At 45.6% G+C, this 20,908-nt stretch overlaps 1 protein-coding gene across 1 annotated transcript in view; it reads left to right on the plus strand.

The window, feature by feature from the left end:
• myo1f (myosin IF) overlaps positions 1-20,908 on the plus strand; it is a 157,365-nt gene that overhangs the window by 115,562 nt on the left and 20,895 nt on the right. Inside the window, exons 14-20 of the mRNA XM_080213177.1 lie at positions 846-1,013; positions 5,453-5,538; positions 8,628-8,709; positions 11,790-11,896; positions 13,883-13,981; positions 19,151-19,295; positions 20,329-20,443. Of these exons, the coding sequence (XP_080069303.1) occupies positions 846-1,013; positions 5,453-5,538; positions 8,628-8,709; positions 11,790-11,896; positions 13,883-13,981; positions 19,151-19,295; positions 20,329-20,443 (802 nt within the window). The remainder of the gene's footprint in view (positions 1-845; positions 1,014-5,452; positions 5,539-8,627; positions 8,710-11,789; positions 11,897-13,882; positions 13,982-19,150; positions 19,296-20,328; positions 20,444-20,908) is intronic.

Raw genomic sequence — 20,908 nt, forward strand, 5'->3', positions numbered from 1 at the left:
TGCCTTGTTGATAAAAGAACAGTAAGACAGCGGTAGAAATTTATTTCCAGCACAGTAAGGTGATTGTGGAATCGACAACCCATCTTACACTTTCCCCCAATTTCCTTTCCTTTTGAAATCGAGTCCCATTCACCAGGTCTTTGCAGTTAGCAGGATTTTCCAGCATGCCTTTTAAGAGATGATTTCCTTTCTCCGCAAAAACAATCAAACCTCTTTTGCGAGCCGGAGGGAAGGTAAACGACGTGTGCCCCACTCCCTGGATCATTCAGGAGCCGACATGGTGGTGGAGCCTCTTGTGGCAGGCTCTGAGCTAAAAGGAACTGATTCCGGAATAGCTGATGCTTTCAATGCCCCAAGGAGTGTGTGTGCGTGGGTGTGCAGATGTGTGTGTGTGGGTGTGCGGATGTGTGTGTGTGTGTGTGTGTGTGGGTGTGGGTGGGTGTGGTGGGGGGGGTGCAATGTTTCTGAATAAAAGCTGAAACAGTGACGCTTGCTGTTTGCCTTTCAGTGAGCATCATGCTGCACTTGTCAGCCTCAGCTACCTTAAGTGGTGCTCAAAAGAACAAGATTAACTTGATTGCGATAAGAGATTTCCCAGTATGCGTTTTCAAAACATTAAAGGATTACAAGGCCACTATTCAATTTCAGGATAGAAGTGGCATTAACATTGGATTATGTAGCTTACTTTGGACTGTGCCACTATTTTGTAATTCATTCCCCAATTTCCATTATTGTAAAAGCTTTACATTGCGTTACTTTGGGTGAATTTTCCAAAGCAATCACCTTTCTCGTCCACAATGTGCACAGTTAAACACCTGTCTATTACAATGTGTCCACATTCTCAGAATCCACCGGGAATTATGAGTGTCCTGGATGATGTGTGTGCCACCATGCACGCCACAGGAGAAGGGGCAGATTCAACCCTGTTACAGAAACTCCAAGCTGCAGTAGGATGCCATGACCATTTTAACAGCTGGAACCAGGGGTTTATAATACATCACTACGCTGGAAAGGTATGCATCGTCCTGTTCGGTATTGCTACAAAACAAATGTCATTGCTGTATAGACATTCAAGCAACATAGGTGTCAATTGCTTCCACTTACAAGTTGCTTCACCTGCACCTGTCACTTCATAGCAGCGGAGAATGCCAACCGTTGTGGGCCTTGGTTACAGTTTATTCCACCAGTTTCCATCTAAAATGAAGCTCTGCCTAAAATACAGAATCATAGAAAACTTAGAGCACAGAATTAGGCCATTCAGCCCATCCTGTCCATGCCAGCCTGAATACACCCAGGTGCTCATTCTAATCCCATTTTCCTACACCATAAGCCTGTAATTTACGGCACTTAAGGTACAGACCCAGGTACTCGTTAAAAGAGTTTAGGTTCTCTGTCACCACCACCACCTCAGGCAGCTGAATTCCACACTCCCACTACTCTCTGCACAAAAAAAGCTTATCCTCATGTCCCCTCTGCACCTTCTGCCACTTATCTTACATGTTTGTCCCCTCGTTTTAGAATTCTCCACCAAGGGAAACAAGTTTATCCTGTCCACTCTATCTCTTGCCTTCATAATTTCATCTTTTCAAAAGAAATAACAAAGTAGCTACAAAAATAAATAAGCATCAGGAAACCCAAGACAAACGAATAGAAGACCGAAAACCAAATCAAAAAGAAGCTCCTTTGATGCTCCAGTCAACAAATGTACCAGGTAATGTCTCAATAGGAAATATTGCACAGGATTCTTTAACCTCTAGGGGGCGATCTTACCAAAAAAAATTCTAAGTGCTAAATGAGCGTGAAAATGTGAGAGTTTCAGATCCGTATTTTGGGCAAATTAAAAATGCAATCTTGTGCCACTTTGTGCAAAAAATGAAGCACAATCTGTTTCCCGCCAGCAGGGGGAGGGAGGGAGCTTAAGCTCGCCGAATAGATGGCTGCCCACACCAGAGGGCGCAATTGCACATGCGCAGATCTCTCTCTGTTCTGTGCAACAGGACTGACAGAGCCCTGTCAGGCACCAATCAGCCCCTTCCGGATATCGCTGCCCCTGATCACTGGCCTTCCTGGCCAATTACCACCCATCCCCAGAGCAATCAATCGCCGCCCAAACCCTCCCCCTGGCCTGGCCAATCACTGTCTGAACTCCCCCACCCTTGGCCCAGTCAATAGCTCATTGCAGAGAGAGCAGCTTTCCTGCACCCCCCCCACCCCCACACCCCATCCTGGCCCATCCCAGCACAGAGTGTGCAGCTCCTCCCCCAACCTTCCCTTAATCCCCTGTCCCATCTTGGTCCTCTCCCCTTAGGCCCAATGCCCTTAGGCCCTGCCCCCTTGGCACTAGCCAGTACACTGCCAGGGTGTCAGTCTGGCAGTGCCAAGATGCCCAGTGGGCAAGAGAGCAGGGCATCTATTTCTTGCCATTCATAAAATCCTGCCCTCTGTCTCTGTCATCCAGCCAATTTCCTGACTAGTTCAATAATTCACCTCAATTCCAAGAGCTTCGCCTTTAGCGAACAGTTTCTTCCAAGGGATTTTATTGAATATCTTCTGGAAGTCAATATAAATAACATCAATGGACTTTTCCCCTGTCCACTGTCACCTGTTAAACAGCTTTAATCAGGTTCATTGACCATTACGTACCATTTACAAATTACTGCTGGTTTTCTCTGATCAGCTGAAAATTTTCAACGTGTTCAATCGCTTCATCCTTAATTATTGACTCCGGCATTCTCCTGCCAACAAAATTAGACCGACTGGTGTGTAATTCCATGGTTTCCCTTTCTCGCGTTTCTTAAATGGTGAAGTCACACACACACAGTGTCCAAATCCAAAGAAACAATTGCAAAATCAAGAGAACTTCCGCTGATCACAGTTAAAGCATCAGAAATATTCTGTGTTTCCTTTAAGTCTGTCAGATTAAAACCATCCGGACCTGGGAAATTCACACCCTTTCATGCCATTATTTCCTTCAGAATTGTCAATTTGCTTCTGTTAATTTTGGTATGTCTCTGAATCTCTGATTCAATGTTAGTTTGCTTGGATTGCCTGGCATGTTTCCTCTACTGTAAATAGGAATAAATAGCAAAGTTGATATTCAACATTGTCTGCCATTTCCTTATTTTCATTAATAGTCCATTGCCAGTTTTTAAGGGCACAGTAAGAAGTCTCACAGCACCAGGTTAAAGCACAGTGGGTTTATTTAGAATCACGAGCTTTCGGAACGCTGCTCCTTCATCAGGTGAGTTAGTCTGAAAGCTTGTGTTTCCAAAATAAATCTGTTGGACTTTAACCTGGTATTGTGAGACTTCTTTCTGTGCCCACCCCCGTCCAACTGGGCATCTCCAGATCATAGAACATAGAACATTACAGCGCAGTACAGGCCCTTCAGCCCTCGATGTTGCGCCGACCAGTGGAACCAATCTAACGACCCTCTAACCTAAACTATTCCAATGTTATCCATATGCCTATCCACTGACCATTTGAACACCCTTAAAGTTGGTGAGTCCACAACTGCTGCAGGCAGGGCATTCCACGACCTTACTACCCTCTGAGTAAAGAATCTACCTCTGACGTCCATCCTATAATTACCACCCCTTAATTTAAAGCTATGTCCCCTTGTGTTAGCCATCACCATCCGAGGTAAAAGGCTCTCACTATCCACCCTATCTAATCCTTTGATCATCTTTTATATCTCAATCAGGTCACCTCGTAACCTTCTTCTCTCCAACGAAAATAACCTCAAGTCCCTCAGCCTTTCCTCATAAGACCTTCCCACCATACCAGGCAACATCCTGGTAAACCTCCTCTGCACCCTTTCCAATGCCTCCACATCTTTCTTATAATGCAGCGACCAGAACTGTACGCAATACTCCAAGTGCGGCCGCACCAGAGTTTTGTACAGTTGTAACATGACCTCATGGCTCCGAAATTCAATCCCTCTACCAATAAAAGCTAACACACCATACGCTTCTTAACAACCTTATCAACCTGGGTGCCAACTTTCAGGGAGCTATGCACATGTACCCCGAGATCTCTCTGCTCGTCAACACTACTAAGAGTCCTTCCATTAGCCCTATATTCTGTACTCCTGTTATTCTTACCAAAGTGAATCACCTCACACTTTTCCATATTAAACTCCATCTGTCACCTCTCGGCCCAGCTCTGCAGCTTATCGATGTCCCTCTGCAAACTGTAACATCCATCCTCACTGTCTACAACTCCTCCAACTTTGGTGTCATCAGCAAATTTACTAATCCATCCTTCTACACCCTCATCTAGGTCATTTATAAAAATGACAAACAGCAGTGGCCCCAAAACAGATCCTTGAGATACACCACTTGGCGTACCTCATGGCTACGAGTCTTTAAGGGGTCCACATTGATCTTAACCATTCTTCTTTTGGAATATGATTGTTAATGTTTTTTGATATTCCTTACAAGTTTCTTTTCATATCCCATTATTAACGATTTGTGGTTATTTGTATCTCTCATTTGCTTGGATCTGTGCTTTATTTACATTCTTGCACACTTTTCCTTTTAGTTCCATGTTGTCTGTTTGCCTCCTTGTCATTTGGACAGGTGACGAATTGTACGGTTCATGTCTGTGCATTGCTTTCTAAACTGACCGACAGCCACATAGCTTATATTGCAAATGACTCTCGATGCACCCAGGGAGTAACCTGTTGCATAGACATTGGGGCGAATTTTACCATCCCGCCCGCCACGGCGATCGGGGTCGACCATGGAACAGTCCGTTGACCTCGGGCAGGATTTTCTGGTTTCGGGGTGAGCGAGGTCAGAAACTCCCACCCATTGAGTGCTACGGTGAATTTAACAATGCTATGATTTTAGTGGAGATAGAGCCCAGGTCTAGTGAAATCAGGTGGGAAACAGCCCTGTGGTACCCCAAGGGCATTGCCATCCTCAGATGCATTGGCCTTGATATTTACTGAGGTGGTGGTTTAAGATGAGGTGAGAGAAAGGGCAGGAGTTAGGGTCTGTGCTTCCTGGCCCCCAAACAGTGCTGTAAAGACACTTATGGAGCCAGGCCTCTCGAGAGCAGATTGAGCACCGACCCCTCATAATGCCTCCATTAAACATGGAAGTGAGCGGCTTCAAGATGCATTGGTGTTGAGTTTGAAACTTTTAACATGTGTACTTCCCACCTGTTTTTGGGGATTAAGATTATCTGCATTGTCTATTGGCGACTCTGACTCGAGTCTGTAAATGCAGGGATCTGAGTAGATAATGTATCTAATGTGAGTTGCCCCTCCTTATTATGCAATTCTTCCTCTTCAAAGCAGAGATTCAGAGAAATCCCTTAGCTGAAGATGCAGGAGAATTGCACCTGTGGTTTAGAGTAAGAAACAAGGGGCACTGGGTCAAAGGGGAATCAGTCATTTCTTATAACATCTCCACATCTGAGTTTTGTTTGAAATATTTCACTGCAGGTGTCCTATGATGTGAACGGGTTTTGTGAGCGCAACAGAGACGTCCTCTTCACCGACTTGATCGAGCTAATGCAGACCAGTGAATAGTAGGTTACTGACTTTTCATCTCATGTACATGATAAATATGATCCTCATTTCAATCAACTTGTGAAAACTGTGCAGCTTTCGAATCAAATATTTTTCTCTCAATATATCAGCAATCTGTGTTGCTGTGCTCTGAGACTGACACAGGTAAATGAGCAGCAATACAAAAATATGATTAGTCTGTCCACTGTCACCGTACTGTTGAAGATAGAGGCCAATGAACACTTTCCACATTTGCATACGGTCCAAGTTCCACTGGTTAGATAGAGATGCTTGAGAGTAAGGGGTAAACCTTTTAGGACTGAGGTGAAGAGAAATGTCTTCGCCCAGAGGGTGGTGAATGTGTGGAATTCACTACCACAGAAAGTATTTGAGGCCAAAGTGTTGTCTGATTTCATGAAGACATTAGATATAGTTCTTAGGGTTAAAGGAATCAAAGGATATGGGGAGGGGCAGGGATACAGAGCCTGGATATTGAATTTGATGATCAGCCATGATCAAAGTAAATGGCGGAGCAGGCTCGAAGGGCCGAATGGCCTACCCCACTTCTATTTTCTGTGTTTCTATGTAAGTGTGTTAACAGCTAATTTGGGCAGGGAGCAGTCAGCTCAGTTGGCTAAATGTCAAATGCGTCAATCAGATTAATACCAACAGTAGGGGGTTCAATCCCTATTCTGGCTGATGTAGACTTGGGGCCTACCTGCTCACCCTGCATTGTAGGGAAGTAATCATCAAGGATCCTCCTTCAGCACAGAACTGGAGAAGAAGGTCCCTAATGCCTATAATAAGGAAAGCATTCATCTCAATGATTGTCAACTATAGTCATGTGTGTCAAATAATTTGTGGATGTTTTCTTTGATATTTCCATATCATAGAATCTGTAGAGTGTAGAAGGAGGCCATTCGGCCCATCAAGACTGCATCGACCACATTCCACCCAGGCCCTATCCCCATAACCCCACACATTTACCCTAGCTAGCCCCCTGACATTAAGAAATAATTTAGCATGGCCAATCCATCTAACCAGCAAATCTTTGGATCATGGGAGCAAACTGGAGCACCCAGAGGAAACCCACGCAGACATGGGGAGAACATGCAAACTCCACACAGAAAATGACCCAAGCTGGGAATTGAATCAGGGTTCCTAGCGCTGTGAGGCAGCAGTACTATCCACTGTGCCAGCATGCCGTGTAATATTTCTATTTCATAGTGCAGAAGGAGGCCATTCAGCCCATCTGCACCGACCACAATCCCCCCCAGGACTTATCCCTGTAATCCCATGTATTTAACCTGCTAAACCCCCTGACACCAAGGGGCAATTTATGATGGCCCATCAACCTAATCCACACATGTTTAGACAGTCACATGTGGGCCAGACCAGGTAACCATCACTAAGATGTGGAGATGCCGGTGTTTGTTTGGGGTGGGCACAGTAAGAAGTCTCACAACATCAGGTTAAAGTCCAACAGCTTTATTTGGAATCATGAGCTTCCGAAGCGTTGCTCCTTCAGTGGTAACCTCCACTCACCTGATGAAGGAGCAGTGCTCCGAAAGCTCATGATTCCAAATAAACCTGTTGTACTTTAACCTGGGATTGTGAGACTTCTTACCATCCCTAAGGAGGAAGGGGAAGCGAGGAGCCAAAGTGCAACAGTAATTAGACCTTCTACAGCTACAGGAAATTGAGAGACTTTCATGGAACACCTTTTACAAGCCCATTACATCCCATGTTTAACCAATGAAGTACTTTTGAATTGTAATTACTTTTGCTTCTCGACATTTTGACTGAGATCAAACATCAGATCAGCCCGAGATCAGATATACTGCCTGTTTTTGTCAGTTTGGGTCTTGTATGCCTCTCTTGTAGGGACAATGAATTGAATTCAATTTAAATTTGAATTGGTTTTTGGAGCAAGAAAGGAGATGGATTAAGGGCTTGCCTTGTCCACACTGTGTATTGTCTTTGTAACTCTGACTGAGGAATAAAAATTTTTGAAAAGCATTGTTTTAACGTGCAAAATGCAACATTAGGTTTGTACTCAACAAATTCCCACAAAGACCAATATAATAATACAAAGATCATGGCCGGAATGTGACAGCTGTTCACACAGGTGGGATTGTCCCATCTCACTGCAGTGAATGGAGGTTTGGCGGGGTGCCAAATTCTCCAGCCTCACTGCAGCGGGAGCGTGACATGAACGGCCGGCAAGATTGCGTCCAATCTGTTTCAGTGATATTGGTTGCAAAATAAGAATCAGCCTGAACAATAACAACCTGCATTTATATAACCACTACTTCCATCTTTTGGACAGCATTGTTTGGCAATGGTGTTGCTGTTGCCATTTACTGCTCCTCTAGGCCCACCTTTGACACAGCGGTTAGCACTGCTGCCTCACAATGCCAGGGACCTGGGTGTGACCCTTGGGTTACTGGCCATGCGGAGTTTGCTCCTTCTCAGTGGGTTTCCTCTGGGTGCTCCGGTTTCCTCCCACAGTCTGAAAAATGTGCTGGTCAGGTGCATTGGCCATGCTAAGTTCTCCCTCAGAGTATCTGAACAGGTTTGTGGCAACTAGGGGATTTTCACAGAAACTTCATTGCAGTGATAATGTCAGCCTACTTGTGACTAATAAATAAACTTTCTCTCTTTAATTTCACGTTACCACCCGCTTTGCCTCATGAATCATCCATTTTTCATTCAATCACCCCTGCCTTCTGCCCAATGACAGACCTTCCCTTTTGTTATTTCATTCCTCCCCTCCCCCCACCCCCTTTCCCTGGCTCTGCACTTGCTTAAAAACATTTCACAGTTCTTGATGAAAGGTTACTAAACAGATATTTTGGGCCAGATTTATAACATCCTTGTAATTGTACCCCAATGAGTCACTGTCTTCCCAGTAGAAAGAAAGAACATTGGAAGAGAGCACGATTATTTTCTGGCCCAGTGTCGAGATCCACACCCCAGCTACATCTGGGCTCAGTCAATCTGCGGCGAAAAAAAAAGTTTCAGTAATTGCACTTGCTTGGTTTAACTCAACTCAACTCACGGTACTCCGAGTATTTCTGTTCTAACGCGTCGGTGATTTTCTTCCCAGCCCCTTCATTCAGCTACTGTTTCCAGAAAATCTGCAGAACGAGAAGAAAGGCAGACCAACTACAGCAAGCATGAAGATTAAGGTGCAGTCACAGTTCCTTCATTTTCCATGTGTTACGGGTGTTTTCAATGCACTTGGACCTGGCAGAGAGTTTAGCATTGCTACTGGCACAGAGGTAGATTAAATCAGTCTGGCCTCTCTTGGACACTGAAACAACATTACATTCTGAAGGCTCTGATGCCAATCTCTGCTAACTATGCTTTCCTTCCTCGCGTCATCTTTCCCAGTACCTCAGGTCTAAGAAATACTTCACTGCTTGTGAAGGGTATCCCGTAAATGCAAGGAACGTAATATAAGTGCAGAGTTCATTTATTCCTTCTCTTGGTAAGCCTCCTAGTGGTACAGCTACTCCAGCCCTCTGTAGCTTTTTCCTTCCTCTTTGCAAAGCACCTTGGCACATTTGGCGATGGCTTAGTGGTATTATCACTGGACAATTAATCCAGAAACTCAGCTAGTATTCCGGGAACCTGGGTTCGAGTCCTGCCATGGCACATGGTGGAATTTGAATTCAATAAAATAACTGGAATTAAGAATCTACTGATTGGGTAGACTGGGGTTGTTCTCCCTGGAAAGACGGAGAATGAGGGGAGACCTAATCGAGGTGTAGAAAATTATGAAGGGTATAGATAGGGTGAATAGTGGGAAGCTTTTTCCCAGGTCGGAGGTGACGATCACGAGAGGTCACAGGCTCAAGGTGAGAGGGGTGAAGTATAACTCCGATATCAGAGGGACGTTTTTTACACAGAGGGTGGTGGGGGCCTGGAATGGGCTGCCAAGTAGGGTGGTGGAGGCAGACATGCTGGCAGCGTTTAAAAATTACCTGGGTAGTCACATGAGCAACTTGGGAATGGAGGGATACAAACAAATGGTCTAGCTGGACCAATGTGCGGCGCAGGCTTAGAAGGCTGAAGGGCCTGTTTCCTGTGCTGTACTGTTCTTTGTTCTTTGTTCTTTGATGACTATGAAACTATTGTCAGAAAGACCCATCTGGCTCACTAATGTCCTTTAGGGAAGGAAATCTGCCATCCTTACCCGGTCTGGCCTGCATGTGACTCCAGAGCCACAGCAATGTGATTGACTCTTAACTGTCCTCCAAAGGCAACTAAGGATGGGCAAGTGAAGACGTTGTGGATGATATTCAGACCCATGGCCTGGATAGAGATGGCACAACAGAAACTAGTCACCCTCCTGCAAATGCGCACTGCACCATCAGCCACCTCAAGCGCCGCCTACGGGATGTACCATGTCACAGCCAGGCCAACTCTGGGTACCAACTTGTCTGACATATTAGATAGGGTGACCAATACCTTAGCTGGGTCCTACAGAATCACACTAATCTGTGCTTCTGGCAGGGTGCTAGCAGTCAACTGTGGCTGACCCTTGAGAGGGGTGATGGTGAAAGGACACAGAGAAGTGGGAACTTCAGTCAAAGTGCACCTACTTTTACCAGCTGCTCCCCTCCCTTACATTCGGTACCCAATTAGCTACCTGGCATCCCAGTTGTTTAATCTGCCCATGTACAGGTGCGGGTAAAGCAGTCTTTGGTGGGGCTGTCACAGGTTTCAAAATCCAGAGTTTAGCAATCAAGAGCATCTCAGCAGTCAAGGCAGGAATCTGAGCAGCTTCCCACTACCTCACGTGGCTCACACAGTACTCGCTCTTAGACTTCATGGGGTATGTTTCCTGTGAGTGTCAGCAGTCAAGACTAAGGAGGATTGTCCCTTGTTTCCGAGCAGTCACCCCTTACGTCTTTTTCCATATCTGATGAAGTCAGGAAATTTAGCCTGCTGCAAGATATGATAGAAACCCTACACTGCAGAAGGAGGCCATTCGGCCCATCGAGCTTGCACCAACAAAAGTCCCACCCTAGACCCTATCCCCACAAATTTGCCCACTAATCCCTCTAGCCTACACATCCTGGGACACTAAGGGGCAATTTAGCACGGCCAACCAACCTAACCAGCACATCTTTGGACTGTGGGAGGAAACCCACACAGACATGGGGAGGATGTGCAAACTCCACACAGACAGTGTTCCAAGCTGCGAATCGAACCCAGGTCTCTGGAGCTGTGAGGCAGCAGTGCTCACCACTGTGCCACCATGCCACCCAGGGTCATGGCAGCTTCCCAGAAATCTGGGGCATACATGCAAACAAAGTCACTTCTCCTGGTTGCGCCCTTGCTGAACATTGATGGAATGGAATCTCTTACTTCTGGTTGATCTGGGGAGGTTAACCTTTTACCACAAGTACTCGCGACAAACTCTTACCCAGTAGAAGAGCAGAAAGCAACTGTGAGCACTGAATCCAAATCATGCAACTGCATCAATAAGTAAGAAGCCCCCTGAATCACCCTTCAATGTGCTCTGGGTTGCAGTCACGTGTTTTAAGGAGCCTGGGAAACCCTTGCACCCACAGTTATTTTAAATTCCAGTTAAAACACCTCTGCAATCTCAATGATTAAATATTTCAATTGTCTACCCCCCCTCACTGGAGGCTTTACGTAAGCGCAACTGAATACGCCCAAGTTAAACTTGGAAGTTGGTGGTTTGGAACTGACTACCAGGCACAGTGACACATTCACCAGAATTAAGCCCCCCCCACTCCCTTACCCTCACCTACCAATCCATCAGTGTTAAGATGTCCCTCTTTAATTCTGTGATGTAGCTGATTTTTAACCCCTTTGTAATGTAAATCTGAGACAAAAATGGTTCATTTTCATCACATATTTGATGTACAGCAAAGTACATGAAGTAAACCTGTACATTTATATAAGGTACTAACTAAAATGACATCTCATTTAATCACGTGTACAATCTTCACTTGCTCCAGGAGCAGTAAACTGGTTTTGCGGTTCTGGTTTGTTTCCAACCCCCCCTCCCCCGCTGAGCTCTGGAAAGATTAATCTGTAATGCAAACACCTGTATGTATTTGCATACACATTGCTTGTGTCACGACTGGTTTCAGAAACTGCATGCAGAAACTTATTAGCCTTGTTTCCTTATTTGGCAGAACTCGGCTTTCCTTCCATGTGGAATGACAATTTAACAATCATGAGTCTTCTTCAAAATTGTTCACACATTTGTATCTTTCCTCTGACTTAGAAACAAGCAAATGACCTGGTGAGCAGGTTGATGAAGTGTACTCCACACTACATTCGCTGCATCAAACCCAATGAGACTAAGAAACCCAAAGACTGGGAGGAAAGCAGGTCAGTTTTTTGAATGGTTTTGTTTGGTCTATCATTAGGAACAGCTTCCTGGTCCGGCAACCATTTCAAAATGGCTTCATCTCCAGTGCAAAGCTTTGAAATGTTGTAAAACATCTCCATGTGCTTCTTTTGGAATCGGCAAATTGAGATACGGCTTAGGTTGCAGTTTCTGGGTTGTGATCGAGACACATATGTTCATGAAAACGTACGTGTAAGCATCTGTGGCACAGTGTCACACAGAATGATAGGGAGGGGATAGCTTGATCTTGGGATTGGACATAGCTCAGCACAACATTGAGGGCCGAAGGGCCTGTACTGTGCTGTAATGTTCCATGTTCTATCGTAGATATACGAGCAGTAATTGCTTCTTCACACATGTTTAATGTCTTCTTCAAAAGAAACCTTTCAAAGTGCAGCTAATGAAAATACAGCAAAACTTACACCAAGTTATAAACCAAAGCAAGAGTTTAATAAAGAATCATTACTCCAAACTTGGGGCCTCACCCTAGGCCAATCCAAGATCTCCACAATTTTACGTGGTTCCTTATTTATAGTGAATCAGCTGCTCAACTGACTATTACATCACGCTGTAATTGGTTCCACGGTTTACTGGGTCAGCTGACCCTTACATCATGTTCACATTGGGCACATTACATGCCATTCAAAGTTGTCACCGATTACATTCTAACATAATGTGCCTGTGTGGTGGTCAAGAGGATGGAAACAATGCCCTTGGCTGCTTCACAGTGAGCTTGCTGCTGACCTCATCACTCAGAAGCGTCAACTCATCACTGTGCAACAAAGTGAGGCCTCAGATCCATGTCTGTCACTCATCCACTGACCAACTATTGACTAGACTCCCTAAAAGCAAGATCAAGATTCCTGCAAATGCTGATGGAAGGTTGAGACTAAATCAATTGGCTGTGACAGACTGTCTGATATCTGAGCTAAGATGGTTCTCAGGAGACGTTGGTGATTGACTGGAAGGACATGTCGCTGGAGACTAAGAATCTTCTCACTTGGTACAGGTTAACCTTAAAATGAAAATCTTGTCAGAAAGGATGGTTTTACTTGGACATGCAGTGGACCCTTACATCATAGAATCCCTACAGTGCAGAAGGAGGCCATTCAGCCCATTGAACATGCACTGATAACAGCCCCACTCAGGCCCTATCCCCGTAACCCCACATATTAACCCTGCAAATCCCCTAAAACTAAGGAAAAATTTAGCATGGCCAATCAACCTAACCCGCATATCTTTGGACTTACCAGTGCTTACCAGAGTTTAAACAAGTAACCTCCATTGAGTCACCTGTATACATTTGGGTTTCCTTGGTTCTCACCATTTCATAGAATTCCTACACAGTGCAGAAGGAGGCCATTTGACCCCTCGCATCTGTCCCGACAACAATCCTAGTCCCTATCCTTGTAACTTCACATAATCCCCCTGACAGTAAAGGGAAATCGCACCCAGACCTGTTCCCCGTAACCCTAAGTATTTACCCCATTAATCCCCCAACCTGTATATCTTGGGACAGTAAGGGGTGATCTAGCTTGGCCAATCAACCTAACCCACGCATCTTTGGAGTGTGGGAGGAAACCGGAGCACCCAAAGGAAACCCATGCAGACATGAGGAGAGCGTTCAAACTCCACACAGGCAGTGACCCAAGGCTGGAATTGAACCCTGGTCTCTGGTGCTAACAACTGTGCCACCGTGGCACCCTTGTTTATAAATTTACCAGTTTGCTAGGTTATCTGGGTTGGTTAAGGGGTTGCTGGTGGGTGGGTGGCGGGGGAATGGAATGTCTCAATGGGGAGCTCAACTGAATCACTCTTTAAGTGGATCCCTCAGTAATTCCATTTGAATCTTTTTTGGAACGTCCAGAGGTGTCAATTAACCGTCTCGACTAAACAAAAAGGTTTCCTTCATTGACTGAGGTAACAGTGTGATTTCTGATCTCTGTTTTCATATTCAAATCTTTCAGAGTCAAGCATCAAGTCGAATATCTTGGGCTAAAGGAAAATATCCGTGTACGACGTGCAGGTTTCGCTTACAGGAGGGCATTCCCAAAATTCATCCTAAGGTACCGTCCGCTTTTAGGCCTCTCTTTATGGCAGCCAAGGGTAACGTATCCCAAAAGTGTCTCTCTTTCAATTAGAACAAAAAATTAATTGTGACCTTGTTCATCATCTTTTGCATTGTTAGTAAGGTCAACCACAGACATTGGGGGTCTCTGAGTGCAGTGATCTACCCCTTTTTGATAAAGAAAACCCATAAGCAAGAAAGGAAAGAATATAAGACACTATTGAATCAATGAATACAAATTCAAACTTTTTGATGATTACTTTTCATTCAATTCATTTTCCCTGCGGAAACTTCCAATTTTATTTGTGGTGCTGGTGCCATTTCTAATGGGCTTTTGCAACAATTAACAGTAGCTCTCCTTAAGGGTCCCACTGGAAGTTGTATTCACATCAACAAGACTGAGCTAAGCTACAGCACGGACAGTTGGCACAGAGATTGGGGGGGTTTGAAAGTTGGCGCAGTTTTGGAAGTCGTGAAGCAGTAAAGAACTGGTCAGGGAAGAGTCAGGATCCCAGTGAGAAGGGGGAGATGGGGGTGGGAGTTTGGGTTCCAGAGGCTGCGCGGGGAGGAACAAAGTGGGGGACCATCTTGGAGGAGGGGGGAGGGCACAGGGGACATCCACCAATGGACGCGCACACCTTCCTTCCCATCTTTTACCCGGAGTTGGGAAAGTAGCAGAGTGGCCATGTTCCTTCACCTTCCCTTGCCCACCATGTCACTGTGGCAGAGGTGAAAACAGGCCCTTACGTGGCCTTTAATTAACTTGAGGACCTCAACAAGCCTAAGGGCGGGAGAGTTGATTGATACCTGGCCTGCTCACCATCAGGTGGGGACAGTTTGGTGTTGCCTTTGAACACATTGGTGGACAGGGAGTGTGTAGGATTCTCCCAGTTGTTACAGCTCTGTGTAAAATATTAAGTTCATGTTTAAAATTTTGGGAGAGACTTGAGGCCTTCTTAATAAAGGCTTTATGAGACAAAAAAAACACTCAATGAATTTGTTTCATAATTTTGCAAAATATATTGGTTGGGGTTCTCCAACCTTGTCTGCGGCTGGAATTCTCCAGTCCCGCTGCAGTGAATAGAGATTTCAATAAGCATCAAGCTCTCCGTTCCCGCTGGTGGTGGTGGGGCAAATAAGATCAGAAATTTGGAGCCAGTGGTTCCTCCTTTTGTTTAAGCACTTATCTCGGGCATTGGAGGTAAAATTGTGTTCACTTAGCACAAATTCATTGATACAAATGAAGAATGTGGGTGCTGCCTGCCCTGGTAACTTGATATGAGCCTAAAGTCCATCAAACTCATTCTCCAAGAAGTTTGAGATGCTAAGAAAAAAATGGTGGATGAGCGCTGACCTGTGGCCAGAGCCTGTAACTGCACAGTGAGAAGAACGGGTGATATTTTCATTTAGACCTGGGGGCTGGATTTTATGGTGGTTTCTCAGTGGAGGGAGTGAAGCTGACCCTTTACAGTAGGACATCAGACAGCAGATGGGTGAGCCTGTGACCTGGAAGTGTTCGCAACCATCCATTTAAAGACAGCCTTGCACAGGTTGACAACAGCACTACACACAAAATCCTGGTATGGATAAGAATTTAGAAAAGAGGACCATTGAATATGTTGAGTTATTGGAGCAGCAACAGGTAAGAGTGGATTTTTTCTTTCCCGATTTTGGTGATTATTGTGCTGACACCTTCTCATTCAGGTCCCTTGTCATGGAGGGAGGAATATCTGAGTTCACTTGTCCCATTTCTCTTCGGAACAAGTGTTCTGAAAAAGACTCAAATTTTGTCCTTTAATTCCGTTTGTCAGAGGAGGAAACTCAACTATTTGGGCAGCACAGCGGCCAGGGAACCTGGTTCGATTCCACCCTCAGGTCACTGTCGTGTGGAGTTTGTGGGCTTCCTCCAAATGCTTTGGTTTGCTCCCACACTCCAAAGATGTGCGGGTTAGGTGGATTGGCTGTGCTAAATTGGCCCTAGTGCCAGGGGGATTAGCAGGGTAAATGTGTGGGATTACAGAAATAGGGCCTGGTGGGATTGTGGTCAGTGCAGACTCAATGGGCCAAATGGCCTCCTTCTGCACTGTAGGGGTTCTATGATTCTGAACATTTTGAAGAACTGTCATGTCCTCAGCTGCAATGGAGACTGGACAAAAGGAGTGACCCAAACCAAGGATAGCTTCCCCTGCCTTGGCTTCCTGTGAGTTCCCCTCCAGGCTGCGAAGATCAGTGGCAGGTCCTTGTGTCAAATGATGCATCCATTGGTGATCTTCCCACAGACCAAAGCAACCTGAATGGGGGTCTCAGAGGAGGTCAGCAGCCATGGGGGTCATCCAAAGGTGACAGTGCCGTAAGTGGCTGAATGACCTCTTCCAATCAGCCAAGTTGACGCCACAACATTTTGCAGGTGGACCCAGATGGAAAGGTATGGTGTGCATCAAGTGTGGGACTGCCTGCAATTACCAAAGGTGGACAAGGCAGACACGCCACACTACATTGGCACCAGGGGATTCCCAGCAGACTGGGTCTTTAGCCCAAGACCCATTAGTTTGCAAAGATAATTACAACTGTGTGTCTCCGCATATTGAGTGACCCAAACTGGGAATCCAACCCGGGTCCCTGGTGCTGTGAGGCAGCAGAGCTAAGCACTGTGCCACCATGCTGCCCATGAAAGTGTGTGCTCAAGGGGATGAGAGTAAAGTGGGAAGGGGCAGTGAGGGAGCATTGATGCTACCAATTTGTGTTCTGGGAGGAGTGTCTGTCACAATCTTGCTGAGGTGTAAATCCTTCTGACCATTTTCCAATGGTGAGAATGTTTGTGTGTGTGTGTGTGTGTGCATGTGTATACATGTGTGTGTGTATGCATGTGTGCGTGTGTTTTGTGTGCGTGTGCATTTGTTTATATGTGTGGGTGTGTGTGTAAACATGTATATATGGGTGTGTGTATGCATGTGTCTGTGTGTGTGTGCATGTGCGTGCGTGCTTGTATGTGTGGGCGTGTATGTGTGCATGTGTATATGCATGTGTGTGCATGTATGTGTGTGTGCATGTATGTGTGTTTGTGTGTGCATGTGTGTGTGCATCTGTATGTGTGCGTGTGTATGCATCTGCGCGTGCGTCTGTGTGTATGTATGCGTGTGTGTGTGTACGTGTGTGTGTCTGCATGTATGTATCTGTATGTGTGTGTGTGCATGTGTGTGCGTCTGTATGTGTACGTGTAGGAAGTGTATATCTGTGAAGTCATCTCAAATGATGGATGGTTCCCTTCACAGTCCATGTTTTTTCCCATTACAAGTAACAGCTGCAGCCACTAAAACTGAGGGACCAACAGTAACTCTGAGGAGCAGGAGGAGAGAGCCTCAGAGGGAGCACCCATTCACATTCTTGCATAGCACCAACGCCAGTGCAGATACACGCACCCCAGTGGATGTTTCCCCCATTGAGAGAGTGGCGACCGTCACAGAGTGTCAAACCCAGCAGCCCACGGATGGGTCACTGGGTGTGCATTCTGACCTGCATTCCATCACCTGGTACCTGAGCAGCAGTGCCCAGAGCCATGATGAGAGGGGGAGGAGGTAGCTGGAATAGGAGCCAGGATCCCATTTCTCTCAGGAAAGCAGGAAAGTCCAAATGAACCTCACAGCAGCAGATGAGTAGCTACTGTCTCCATCAGGCAGTGCCTCTGACGAGGACAGTCTCTCTTCCACCCCTCTGCCACTGGCACCAATGTCCCAGAATGCTATGATGACTGATGAGACCTCTGCCATGACGCAGGAGACCTCCGTGACACCAGGGCCCTCATAGCCGATGGTGACCAGAGGATGGTCATCAAAGTCGTGCCAGGCAAAGGGGCATGAAAATCTCCAGCACAGCTGGTAGTGAGGGGCAGCGCCACACTATAGCATCTGCAAAAGATTTAAGAAAACACAGTAGTCACACATAGGTGGGCAAGGGTGAATGTATAGGTTTTATTTTGTTTGCTGATATTTTGCTTATTTTAAATGTTTCTTATGTTTTGTTGCTGCTCCGGCTTCATTATCACGTGTTGTCCCTCCAGAGTGCACCATTCCCATGGGAGATGGTGAGCTCCGAATGTTATGCTGCAATCCCTATTAATCAGTCATCCTATCTGCTGGCTCCCTGTCCTTACAAAACACTCAACATAGAACGTTGAATCTCTGCAGTGCAGAAGGAGGCCAAACGGACTATCATGCCTGCACCTACAACAATCCCAGCCAGGTCTTACCTCCTTAACCCAAAGTATTTACCCTGCTAATCCCCCTGACATTAAAGAGCAATTTAGCATGGCCAATCCACCTAACCTGCACATCTTTGGAGTGTGGGAAGAAACCGGAGCACCCGGAGGAAACCCACACAGACACGGGGAGAATGTGCAAACTCCACACAGTCACCCAAAGGCTGGAATTGAACCCTTTGTTTTCATTTTATCTAATTTTTAACTTCTCTACCTTTTTATCTCTTTATTGTCTTTATTTTACCACCCATTCTTTCCCCCTATTTTGTCCCCTTTCCTTACTTTTTCTCCATTTTTGCTTCCCTTTTCCCCCCTTTTTCTCAATTTTACCTCTCTCCCACCCACCTCCACCTCCCTCACCACATCCTCATCTGTCACAGTTCACTTCACAGCGGCAGAGACCCAGGTTCAAATCTGGCCTCGGGTGATTGTCTGTGCGGAGTTTGCACGATCTCCCCATGTCTGCTTGGGTTTCCTCTGGGTGCTTCGGTTTCCTCCCACAGTCCAAAGATGTGCAGGTTAGGTTGATTGGCCATGCTAAATTGACCCTAGTGTGAGGGGGATTAGCTAGGGTAAACGTGTGGTGTTATGGCCTGGGTGGGATTGTGGTCAGTGCAGATTCGATGGGCTGAATGGCCTCCTTCTGCACTGTGGGGATTCTATGACTCTGACATCGTCACACTGAATCTTTCATCAGAGCTTGAATGGAGCGAGCCCAGGTTGACAAAAGGTCAAATCCAGGCCTCGGAGTTTATAATGGAACGGGAGTGTGACAGAAAGATTACAATCAAGCGCCAGGTCCTGTAGACCGGCAGCACAGATAGAAGTAAAATGTTTTTAATAGATACAGATATACGCAGAGCACCTTCCGAATGGGCTATAAAGTACGTGCTGTCTGTGATTCGTTTCAAGGTATGCTATCCTCACACCAGAGACTTGGCCGTATTGGCGCGGTGATGAACGGCAAGGGGCCCAGCATCTGCTTCGTTCGGTCAACATGGACTCGGACCAGTACCAGATGGGGAAAAGCAAAGTATTTATCAAGAATCCGGAATCGGTAAGTTACTGCCAGGGATCGAGTTTATCGTTCCTTTTTAATTATTAGTTAGGATTTGCCATCCAAAACCAGGTTTATTTTTGAGTTTTGTTGATGACTGAGTGGCTGGTCGACTGCCTGATTTATCATTGCTCCTTACAAAGCGGGAAAGCTGCTTTGCTGAGGTGTTGACTAAGGGGTCATTATGACCGACAGTTGTGACATTTCTAGCAGCGAATGTGTCATTTGATTCTGAATGCTTTTAAGTGTTGTGTGATGTCAGGGTTTGTTTTAACATTGTTCTGACAATGTTTGCTAGTTCCGGGAAGAATGAGTCTGAACTAGCCTGTATCTTAAAATTGGTTTATTTCCAAGAAAGCAATGTGAAGTCACAGAATGTCCCAGTTCCTCCTAGGCAGGCAAATAAACTGGTTTGTAATGGTTCCCTATTTATTTATTAATGTCACAATTAGGCTTACATTAACACCGCAATGAAGTTACTGTGAAAACTCCCCGAGTCGCCACACTCTGGCTCCTCTTCGGGTACACTGAGGGAGAATTTAGCATGGTCAATGCATCTAACCAGCACATCAGCATGACAGCACAGTGGTTAGCTCACAGCACCAGGGACCTGGGGTTCGATTCCCGGCCAGGTTAACTGTCTGTGCCGAATTTGCACATTTTCACCGTGTCTGTGTGGGTTTCCTCTGGACGCTCCAGTTTCCTCCCACAGTCCGAAAGACATGCTGGTTAGGTGGATTTGCCATAAGTTTTAAAGTCTTTTGGACTGTGGGAGGAAACACAAGCAATCATGGGGAGAACATGCAGACTCCACACAGACAGTGACCCAAACAGGGAATCAAACTGGGTCCCTGGCGCTGTGAGAAGCAGTGCTAACCACTGTGCCACCCTGCTGCCCTATTTCACCATTAGGGTACAGTTGTTCCTAATTACTAATGTAAAGCATGTATTCTACTGAGGCACAATTTCAATATTAATAATTATTTCCTTGATTCATTTAAGTTTGTCATCATCCAATGTTTTGGAATTCCAGCTTTTCCTTTTGGAAGAAATGCGAGAGCGAAAGTTTGATAAATTTGCCAGAACCATTCAGAAAGCATGGAGGAAGTACATTGCACGAAGAAAGTATGAACAGATGAGAGAAGAAGGTAAGACATTAATGTCATTATAACAAATATGCAGGTGAGGTACATACAGTTGAGGAAACTTGGTGATTTGGCCCAGTTAAATCAAGCTTAATTTTATCAATATACGTGTGAGATTTAAATAGTTGGTCCAGATCTACAGTGGCCCAAACCACCGGAGAACATCAAAAAGAATTGCTTTCCTCATTCAATGTTGAGAATATTCATCCTGACTCCATGTTGATGCCACAAGCTCAGACTCAGCCCCTCCCACTTTCCTCCACAGCCCACCCTCGGGTTTGCTCAGGAACTGTGACCACCATATCAAGTATTCATCTGTTCTTCATTCCCATTCAATCCTGAAAATAAGATAACTTCTTCACCTTCCTTCTTGCTCACTGACTCCGAGTACAAACTTTATATAACCCTTCAAATAAGGTGACAAATATTTTACCTTGGGTGAGAGTGGTATCTAATCAAAACAATGTG

This window comes from Carcharhinus amblyrhynchos, chromosome 26 (genome assembly GCF_965287045.1).
Source record: "Carcharhinus amblyrhynchos chromosome 26, sCarAmb.v2.hapA, whole genome shotgun sequence".
NCBI classification, from domain to species: Eukaryota; Metazoa; Chordata; class Chondrichthyes; order Carcharhiniformes; family Carcharhinidae; genus Carcharhinus; species Carcharhinus amblyrhynchos.